At 34.4% G+C, this 11,225-nt stretch overlaps 2 protein-coding genes across 2 annotated transcripts; one reads left to right on the top strand and one right to left on the bottom strand.

The window, feature by feature from the left end:
* Window positions 1–685: 685 nt before the first annotated feature.
* LOC125818103 (mitochondrial import inner membrane translocase subunit TIM22-4-like) lies at window positions 686–4,647 on the bottom strand. The gene is made up of 4 exons (XM_049497626.1): window positions 4,232–4,647; window positions 3,562–3,752; window positions 3,304–3,376; window positions 686–964 (listed from the first exon to the last, which is right to left on the bottom strand). Exons 1-4 carry the CDS (start codon window positions 4,389–4,391, stop codon window positions 879–881), a joined length of 510 nt encoding a protein of 169 aa, XP_049353583.1. The 5' UTR covers window positions 4,392–4,647; the 3' UTR covers window positions 686–878.
* A 2,236-nt stretch (window positions 4,648–6,883) lies between these two features.
* Window positions 6,884–10,582, top strand: LOC125818095 (uncharacterized). The gene is made up of 9 exons (XM_049497619.1): window positions 6,884–6,969; window positions 8,551–8,617; window positions 8,689–8,754; window positions 9,140–9,233; window positions 9,326–9,442; window positions 9,546–9,646; window positions 9,733–9,807; window positions 9,908–10,000; window positions 10,195–10,582. Exons 1-9 carry the CDS (start codon window positions 6,956–6,958, stop codon window positions 10,504–10,506), a joined length of 939 nt encoding a protein of 312 aa, XP_049353576.1. The 5' UTR covers window positions 6,884–6,955; the 3' UTR covers window positions 10,507–10,582.
* The last annotated feature ends 643 nt before the right edge of the window (window positions 10,583–11,225 follow it).

The raw sequence follows: 11,225 nt of genomic DNA, 5'->3' as shown, positions 1-11,225 counted from the left end.
TTCTATGTAAAAGAGGAACGTGGGGGTGGGAGTGTGAAAACTGGAAAAAAAAAATCTCTAAAATGGTGTAAGAGATAATGACAATTGATTCTCTATTAATGTTATCCCTAAAATGGTGTAAGAGATAATGACAATTGATTATCTTATTTCTCTTACTTATTAATTGTAAGGTAATTATAAAAATAATAATTAATTAATTAAATCAAATAAATTAAAACTAATATGTTAATACTTGTAATTAAACTGTTATAAGTAGTAATATAAAAAAAAGTACATCTAAAGGCTGTAATATTAAGCCTTAAATAGATATCTGGGGTGAATTTTCCTTCCTAAAACTATCAAACTTTTCTTGAATTAATTTTATTATTGTTATTATTTAACTTTTATAATAATAATAGTTATTGTTTAACTTTTTTGAGTGAGCACATTCACAACATTTGAATATAGCAAACGTGTGTTGTCCCCACTACTTGATTAATAAATGAGAAAAAGTATATCATAGTGAAATTTATATTAATAAAACATTAACATGAACGTACCATATTTGATTCACTTTATTACATACCTAATAAAGGACATTGTGAAAATTGACTAGTTTCTAGGACCAGAAGCACAAACTCAAGGAATGCACAAAGGGCAAATCAACAATAACTACGTCTCAGTCTCAAACAAGTTGGAATCGTCTATATGAATCCTCATTTCTTTCATTTAAGCTACGAATCGGACAAAAACGACAATGAAAGCGAGCGGCATGGCACATCTACAACACTGTGCACTGTCATAGAATGGGAACAAAAAGAATCTGATTCTAAATATAAAGTAGGTTGGTGTAGGTTACATCATCCAGGCTGAAGAATGATTTATCTTGTCTACTTGGGTTAGTGATATCTATCCAAGAACTTCTCTATCAAGACTGAAAATGTCGCGAAGCCAGCACAACCCATACACGCAGCTTTTGGTCCACCTGAAACGAAATCAGATTGTATTATAAACCCATTGTAATCCCACAAGTGGGGTCTGGAGAGCGTAGAGTGTACGCAAACCTTACCCCTACCTTGGGAGTTAGATTGCCTGTTTCTGATAGATTCTCGGTTCAAGGAAACGCACATCAAAGAAAGAAATAACGGAAGTGAAGAAATCATGGAAAAATACTAAGAAAGCATGACAATAAGAAAGGAACAATAACTACAACAAAATAGAGTGATAATTGAAGTACAAGAGACAGTAAATAGTAACAGAAACCAAAGGACAAGAAAGTAAAGGAGAAATACTATGACTACCAGTATGGAAGGATAAGCAAGACAATGCTCTACTACCTACTAGCCTCTACCCTAATCCGTGGCAAACCACAACCTCCTATCTAAGGTCATGTCCTCTATAAGCTGCAACTACGTCATGTCCTGTCTTAATCACCTATATCTCCAATACTGAAATCTCACAACCTGTAAATGGAAATCTGGGCAGGTAGTGTCATGATTGTTCGAGGGAGAAGTTTCAACTCCCCCAACACCCCAGATCAAATGGAATCTTAAATACTTAACTGGGATTCTCACTTTGATTATAGGTTTTGCTCTAAGAAAACTAAGGCAAAAAAATCCTTCAAAAGCTAAAATAAGAAAGCATGTGTTAAACAGTACACTTCCGACCATTAATTTTCGAAGGGAGAATATAAATAAATTGTATACAATACTGAAAGCATGTGTCAATGTTATCAAACAAAAACACCTGAAATGAAGGAGAGACCGCAATTCAATTAGGCAAAAAAACTAAGTCAAACGCTCATTAGATGAAAACTAAAATACGAAAAGAAGACCCAGTTGGCAGCCGAAAACAGTAGTACTTCCAGGTGCAACTTTCTCAGGGAGAACAGACAAAGAGAAAACAATATTGAATGCTAGTCATCTAGCGATTTTGTCGAAATCAAAATGTCTATTATGAAGGAGAGACCCCCATTGCAATTTGTTTGCTCATTTTCCACTAGGTATGTGTTTGCATGAAAGAAATAATTTCACGATGCATTCACTTTCCAGTGTTTGGTTGGTGAACAATATGGCTTCCAACAAAACAGTTTGAGTGAGGACGTTTCATTATGGCTGTTTAAGATAATAAAAGTAGCAAACTCACGTTTCAGTATAATAATACCTTGCCTCATGATCAATCTTTTGAAATGTAAAATTGGGACTCGTCCACTGAGGCATGGAAAATCTAACCACTTTGACGGGATTCTAGGAGGCTAAAATCCCATGGGACTAGCACCTCAATAGGTGTGTTGTTCCCTATGCATGATTTACATTATGAACTATTCCACCCGTTGCCACAGGAATGGCTTGTGTGGGCTTTATGCATCAGATTGTCCGTCATGTATTCCCGAACAAATTTATTTCTTAATCTTAGTACAAGTAATTGACTACAAATTATATTTGTGTTGTTCTATAGCTAAGAATTTAGGAGAGTTCAGGATATTATTGTGTAGATTTATTATTATGTTCCAACAAACTTTTTGTAGTTGTAAATTCAAATTTTTACTTGTTATTTTCTCAAATATTTTGAAACCCCTGATTCTTCATTATTTTCTTCTTCCTCTACTTTGATTTTATATACTTGAGCCGAGGGTTTTTTGGAAACAACCTTTCTATTTACACGAGGTAGTGATAAGGTCTATGTATACTCTACTCTACCCTTTTTGTTGTTGTTGTTTGAAACCCCTGATCAGTAAAGCACCCCACCCTGCATTTCCACCTTATAAACGCAGCTTGGGACAAAGTAATGCAGTCCAATCTTTTCAAGTAAGAGTAGACCAAAAAATAAAAGGAAAAGCACCGAGAAAGAACAGGTGAATTCTACATGATGAGTGACACCCTGACTTCTAGCTCAGTTCCGCTATTTGAAATCTGAAAGAGCTACATGGCAGTTTTCAACCAATGAACTCGTCTTGCCTATCCACCACTGTCATCCATATGAATTTAGTTAAGAATAAGAAATTGGTCTTTGATACTGTTATGTTTAGCACTAGATATATGGGATCAATGCCTTGATCCCAAACTAGTTGGGATTAGCTACAGTCGTTTCAACTGAGGCCAAACTCTCCTCTCAAATGGTTGGACGCACTCTCTCTTTAAGTAGCCAAAACCACCTATTCGTCGAAAAGCTTTTGTTAAACATACTACTTCATCTTTCTTCTTTGTTAGGCATGAGTTACATTTTGATAATATGAAACATATAACAATCACGTAAGATAGGAAAGTATATCTACTGAAGAACCCTTTGTACACATTTTTGCATGATCAAAGTAACAAATTTTACCTCTAGCTGATAATGCGCCACCTGTTACGCACCCTGCAACTGCTGTATTTGTAATGTCATGCTTCGCCCGTACCTTTGAACATAAGATAAGAAAACAGTTACTTGTGACATTTGAGTTTTAGAATATTTCAGAAGTATCCGATTCTAATAGTGAGAATGATTTCCAACTACTTCATTGGTTCAAAAAATGAACAGGAAAACTGTAAAACGACAATTGCAGAATACCACATGGTTATCCTCTCTAAGGATCAAAAGTACCTTCTCAACTGTACACTCAGCAGCAGAGAAAACCAAACCCATAACAGCAAAAGTCTTGCATGAACTCCAACTCCTTCGACCCATCTGCTTTGCTTGGTATACAATTTGTTGCCTAGTAGTCATTTCCTCTTGCATTATTGGGTTATCCAATGCCCCGAGAAACATACCCATGAACAAACCAAGTCCCCCTCCTACAAAACTAAAAAATGCATCACTAGAATCTCGATGAACCCCAGAAGTAACCTCACAGCAAAGTCCATAAACATCGACAAAAGATTTCAAGTTAAGCAGAAAAAATTATCCAATTATATTTTAGATACAGATTCATTCCCAAACAATGAAAGTTGATACTTGATAGAGCTTGTAAGCTAACTTAAACAAGTTCTCACATTCCCAACTCCAACTCCACGAGTACAAGAGAATAACAGTCATAGCAACGGAGTTAAGTCTAAAAAAAAAAAACTCTTGGATTACCTCTTGTCACTTGTAACATTATTATGATATCAAACTTAGAAAATTTGACATCCTTTTTTATAAAGAAAAGTATTATGATTCATTATATTAAGGGATTGCAAGAACGACATTTTGGACATAATATCCATAAAATAAACACAAAACAATACGACACAAAAATTCAAACAACTAGGAGATCCTTGTGATTAAAGCATACCCATGACTCCGCTAACAACACTACGAACTGCACAGTTGTTCCAAATGTCTTGGCCCCTTATTTCCTCCACAGTAGGCATCCGAATAGGCTCAATCTGGGGCTTCTTAGCTTCTTCGGAGCTTGAATGCACATCATTCGATTCGGTTGCCGGATCACTCATAGCAGCTTTGGTAAAATAAATCTGTAATTAGTTCAAGAGAAATAGATTGAGTCACATTCAGAATTTCTCCTCCCAGGAGCTGGGAATAAAACTCCCTGAAGTTGCAACTTATTTAACTGCATTTAGATAAATATCAGCATCAACAGAAAATAAGTAAGTTATGAATCTTTCACTCTTACAATTTAGTTAAAAGTTCCAGGCTTCAAAGGTTCAAACTACAACCATATTGAAAAGCCGAGGTGTGACTAACAACGAGAATATAAACAATACAAATGGTGTAACTGGCTCTGAGATCTAACAACAAGAAGAAACAAAACAAAATATTGAAAGTAGGTTACACAAAGCTAGAACCCTCCCCAAAACCCCACTTGTAGAATTATACTAAGCATGTTATTGTTATAATAACTTATTTGCTATCGGATATAGCCTCTCTACCATGGGTGTGTGTACATAATGCCCTCCAAGACCCACCGGCAAAGCTCAAATTCTAATGGATTATTAGAATAGAGGTTTGGTCATGATTTCAATAGTGTGTATAATGGATTCTTGAAACGAAAATCACTTTTATCAAACTTGACTAATGACCAAAGGACAAAACTTGAATTTTAATGGATTATTAGAATAGAGGGTGTATAATGGATTCTTGAAACGAAAATCAATTCAACACAACTACAACATTTTATCAAACTTAATTATTAATAGGGTGTATAATGGATTCTTGAAACGAAAATCACTTTTATCAAACTTGACCTAATGAGTAAAGGGCAAAACTTAAATCCTAATGGATTATTAGAATTAGAATGGAGGGTGTATAATGGATTCTTGAAACGAAAATCAATTCAACACAACTACAACATTTTATCAAACTTGCCCTGGATCAAAGGCAAAGCACAAATTCTAATAGATTATTAGAATAGGAATGTATAATGGATTCTTGAAACGAAAATCAATTCAACACAACTACAACATTTTATTAAACACTAAAGCAAACTTTCAATAACCCCCAAATTCCTCAACAAAAAGAAATATATACCTTTTATGTTTCAGAAAGAGATGGAAACAGGCGGCTGTGTAGATGTTTAATTTTATGTCGGGTTAAAATATATATGGGTTTGGAGTTTGCAGACATAGCCTCAACAGGAATGGGCTTTAGCCCATGTTTTCTCCAGTTTTGGCCCCGACATGAAATTGTGGGGAAAAAAACATAAATAGATAGTTTTGGCTAATTTATTTTATTTTTTATCATTCCTAACAGATACATACTCCATCTACTAATTATATATTATTGGGGGGTGAAAAAATCAAAAAAAGTGTTATTGGGTTAACGGTTATTTAATGGTTTTAACAAAAAAAAATTAATGGTTTATCGATTCGATATTGATTTTTTTATATTGGATTATTGAGGGTAACCGATAACCCATTAAGAATATAATAATTTACTATTTTAATTTTTAGTCATACATAAATATCAAACAAAAAATATTAATATAATTATTATATTAGACCTTAATTAAGGACTCTACACAATTAACATTACTTAATTAACTCTGCTTTTTGTATTTATCCTTTAGGTTTTAGTATTACTTTAGTCTTTTAGGCAATGGCTAGGGTTGTGAATTATGAGTATTTGCTATACTTTTACTACACTAAGCATAATTTTTGCACTAATTATTTTTTTATTGGTTAAATCGAAAATCGAACCGTTAAACCAATACCGATAACAAATATCTTATTGATTTGATTATCGATTTAACATATTTAAAAACCGAAAACCAATAAACTGAACTGATAATACTTAAAACCAAACCGATACACACCCCTATATATATTACTACTAGTGATGGTGTGCAGCACGGGCCCAATCTGGAGCAAGCAATGGAAAAGAGAAATCAAATAGATAAAAAGAGGCTGAGGAAGAGGATCGCCAATGAGAAAAATTTGATGAAATATAATATCCTCGTTCATCTATTTGTGTAATCAATAATAGACAATGGCAAATATTTCATGGAAAATTCAAAACATCTCGAATTAGAAATTAAACCTAACTAACATTAAAAAGGCCAAACAAAAAAAAAAAGGAAGAAACTTACCTGTAAACTGGGCAAGAAAGAGCAGTTATTCTTCAAGACTTGTGATGTGATGAAGGAGACTGACTGCTTCTAACCACAGCAATGTGAAATAAGTAGCAGAACTAAGGTTTTTTTTACTTTAAAACCTAAAAAGGTACAAGAATAACATTGCTAAAAATAATGGAAATTCCTAAAATACCCCCCTAACCTAGAGTAAACAAACAGCGACTAAAACCATGGCGTAGTTTTGGGGAACTCAGTTGATTTTCCGGCGAGAAATCGCATAATTTCATCAGGTATATAATATTATGTAATTTGAGCTGATTAATTTATTCACCAGATTTTTTTCTTAGTTTTACTTGTTGATGAAACGATTTTCCCAATTTTTCAGCAAGTGAAAAAAGAGGATTTAATCAATTTTTTTCGTTTTTGCATTTTTGCCTGAAGGATATATTCGAGCTGAAAGTGTTGTTCAATTCCGTGCATTGATTCTCTATGGAGGCAGATAGGTATGTGCCTCTTCTAACATTTTTTTATTGGGAAAAAGAATAAATATACCCGAACTATGGCAAATGGTACGTAGATACCCTTCGCCATATTTTTGGGATATTTGTGCCTCTGCCGTCCAAAAACTAAAGCATATATATATGCTCTAGTTTTTGGACGGCAGGGCACCAATGTCCAAATGTATGATGGAGGGTATTTCCGTACCATTATAGTTCGAGGTATATTTGTCCTTTTTCCCTTTTTATTTGGTCTTAGAATTGCTTATTTCATATTCACATATTTGTAGTCATTCTAACTGTAATTACACACTAAAAATGTGTTCTTTAGGGTGTTTGGTATATGGAAAATGTTTTTGGGAATATAAGTAGATTTCTTGCTTATTTTCTGGTGTTCGGTAAGTAAGCCAAAAAATGTTATCACAAGAACATTTATATGTAATCTAGGAAGTAGTGTTGTTAAAGGCACGTTGAATGAAGTGAGGCTCACACAATGTGTTGAACGTTTTGCTTCACATCATGTGCGCTTCAGTGTCGTCATCAAGGTTCTAAGGCATACTTTTCCTTATTGTCAATGAGCTTCTACACTAAACAATTGATATTTTATTATATCGTAATTTTGTTTCAATTTCTTTGTTCATATAAGTTTCATTCATGCTTATAATTATTAGTCTTGGACTAAACATATATATATATATATATATATATATATATATATATATATTTGTATGTTTTGTTCCTTTGTACTGTTTTTCAGTGAAGTTCATGCTTTATTTGCACATTGTGCTTAAAGCCTCAACATAGCTTAAAGATTTTTTGCGCTTTTTGCTTTTTGATAACACTGCTAGGAAGATACTATGGGGTGAGGTGAGATTGGGAGTTTATGGGGGTGAGGCATGGGCGGAGTCATCTTAAGCGAAGGGTGATCATGAAAATTATGTGGTGTACGGAGGTTAAATGTTAGTTATTAGAGGTGTATAAGAAGAAAATTTACACACTATTCGCCAAATTCTTTGCTCTGCCACTGGGATGAGGTGGGGAGTAGGGAGTTGGGGGCTTAGGGGCTGGGAGGTGGGGAGAAGACAATGAGCTTGTAATGCTACTTATGGAACTAAGGACAATTGTAAAATTGTTTTCCGAATTGATCTCTCTTGCTTAGACTTGTTTGGGACTATGGCGTTGTCGTTGATTTCTATTGCTTATATACCACCATTTGAAAAATGCAATCAATCTGATCACTTTGCCTATTTAGCATTAATTAATTGATAGAACCAAATGTAATGACATTACAACAGGCTTATATGCGCTTAGTTTTTAGTATTTCGGTTAGTAGAATACATACTAGTTTGTTATGTAGATTAGTGAAAACCAATCTTAGTATGATGACTACAAAATTATGGCGAAATTGTGTGTTATCATCACTTAGTAAAAAGAGCATACACATGTCTATATTTTCTCAAAATGACTATACCTAAATTTCACTTCTTTAGGTATATATTTGACTTACTTACAGATGTTGGTTTTCTCTTGCTCATGATTTCTTGTGTATATGTCATTTGGTGGTCTAAAGTCTCAATTTTTAACCAGATTAAATTCTCCACACACTTCTGCAATTTTCATTGATGTTCTGGGTCATCAGCTTCAGTTTTGCCAGGTAATTAGGCCTTTGAATATATGCTTTGTCGTTTATTATTGGTCTTTCTTTTTCACTTTATTTTATGACAGGATCCTAATTCGAAGCATTTAGGCACTACTGTTTGGGATGCATCTATGGTTTTAGTAAAATTTCTGGTAAGGTTTTAAGTCCCCTCTAGTATGCTTCAACTTCAATTTATTCAACACTGCTTTGTTTTGATCTGCTACGCACAAAAATGATATGAGTTTCTATTTTACTGTAGTAAGACATGAATAATTTGTTTATCCTTGCTACCATACTGTATTCCTTCTCTTTTCCATTTTTCTTAAACCTGACTGTGATTTTTTATTTTCCTTTTTCGTTTTCCCTTTTCCGAGTTGAGGCTGGAATACAGAGATCATTGGCTTTTAAATGTTGAGCCTTTTTCTTCAGTTATTCAAGCTTATATATATCTACATGTACATGTATATACTTTTTTGAGCACTCCTACTCCTTCAGTTTTGACGTTTTTAGCTGGAAACTTTTGATTTGAAATCATAGGAAAGAAATTGTCGAAAGGGGAGGTTTTCTCCATCTAAATTGAAAGGAAAGCGTGTGATTGAACTTGGGGCAGGTTGTGGCGTAGCAGGATTTGGTAGGCTGCCTTTACTTTAATTAGACTCAATTCTTTTAGATACCATCTACAGTTACATGGTTCTTTGTCTTAGATGGAACAAATTTCCACAGGCATGGCATTGCTTGGATGTGATGTAGTTTCAACTGACCAAACTGAGGTTTTGCCATTGCTAATGAGAAATGTTGAGCGTAACACTTCCAGGATCATGCAGACAATCTCAGATCCAGGTTTCAAATTAATGTGCCATTTGGATCTTTTTAGCTTTTTGAACTGTATATTCTCTATCATTTGTCGTACTTTTGTATGCAAACTGAACTTTATTCCTTGTAGATTCATTTGGTTCCATACAGGCTGCAGAGTTGGACTGGGGTAATGAAACTCATATAAAGGCTGTTAGCCCTCCATTCGACTATATCATTGGGACTGACGTTGTAAGTTTTTATCATCTATATGGTAGTTGAATTCTACTTGCTCATATAAAGTTTTATCTGCACTAATACTTCCATATCTTTACTAGGTTTATGCAGAGCATCTTTTGGAACCGCTTTTGCAGACAATAATTGCACTGTCTGGACCAAAGACAACAATTCTGGTGTTGTATCCTCTCCAATGTTTTATAGAACTTGCGAAATTTATTTTCTTTATCCAATTCTCTTTTTGTTATTATTAATTAACGAACTTCTCATTTATAGTTGGGTCATGAAATCCGATCAACAAATGTCCATGAAAAGATGCTTGAGACGTGGAAGAGACATTTTGAGGTCAAAACCGTTCCAAAAGCAAAGGTAACTAGGCCATAGAATCTCCTATCATCATCAGTTATGTGTATATTGTTGAACTTTGCATTTGTAAACGGTTTTGTTGATTTTCTGTAGAAAGGGCTTCCAAATAAATAATCATATCGATTATAGCCAAGTTTTTGGTCCCGAATTCTCCAACCCATGAAGCTGATCTTTTATGTGGACCTATTTTTATGCAGATGGATAGTACATACCAACATCCAAGCATCCAGTTATACATAATGAGCTTCAAGTCACAAGGAAGTACCTCGGAAATTGTTAGACAGATGGCTCAGCAGCAGACAGAAGAGATTGGGGAAACAGAAACTAAGAATGGATCAGACGAAGATGAAAGTAAATATGGGCTTAATCAAGGTGATGTGATTGACAATGAGGGCAAGGTAGACAATAACCTGGTTATGGATCTTGAGAACAGAAACCTTAGTGATTGGGAAGCTAGAAGATGTGGTGCCATGGCTGCTAGACTTCTTCGCGATGTCAAGATAACATAAATTAAAGGTTAGCAGATTTCCTTGTTTCAGTGCAAATATCTATGAGTTTGCCATACTTCTCTTACATGCATGCATATCCTGCAAATTAAACATCTTAGAATCAACCTCTCTCCGAGTCTGCAACAACAACATACCCAGTGTAATCCCACAAATGGAATCTGGATCTTTCTGCATGCATCCCTGGACTCATCAAATGAAGATATCTTCTATAACACGTCTCCATCGTGCTTAATTTTATCAGATTCAGGAAAATGATTGACAAAGACTTCCCATGATTTGGTTTTCCTTAGGATAACTTTTTTTCACGTATCTATGGCGTTTTGTTTGGCAGGTCCTAAAAAATGGCATTACCGCTACCAACATTGTTGCACACTGAACTACAAATCAAAGGACATTGAGGCAGGATTGTCTTTTCACTAGAAGTACACTGCATCTTATGGTTCAAGTTCAAACCCAAAATACACTAGATGCAAATTACAAGCATGTTAGAACTCACTTTTTTTTTTAACTTTGTTTGAGTTTTTTAAAGATGTAACAAGAAAGATGATTTCTCAATCTTGTGACTTGGATGTCCAAGTTTAGATGTTGATGTTTTTACTAATTTAACCAAGATTCAAGGCTGATCATCCACTCCATGCATGTGTAACTTTATCTTAGAGGTGCTTGCTTTATGTACAGTATTGTTTGGTTCTGAAAATTCAGTTGTCTATCGTTAAAAA

Source organism: Solanum verrucosum, unplaced genomic scaffold, assembly GCF_900185275.1.
Source record: "Solanum verrucosum unplaced genomic scaffold, falcon-dt-bn FXZP01000253.1, whole genome shotgun sequence".
NCBI lineage: Eukaryota > Viridiplantae > Streptophyta > Magnoliopsida > Solanales > Solanaceae > Solanum > Solanum verrucosum.
The sequence above is the reverse complement of the archived record's forward strand: the minus strand, read 5'-3'. Positions and strand labels throughout refer to the sequence as shown.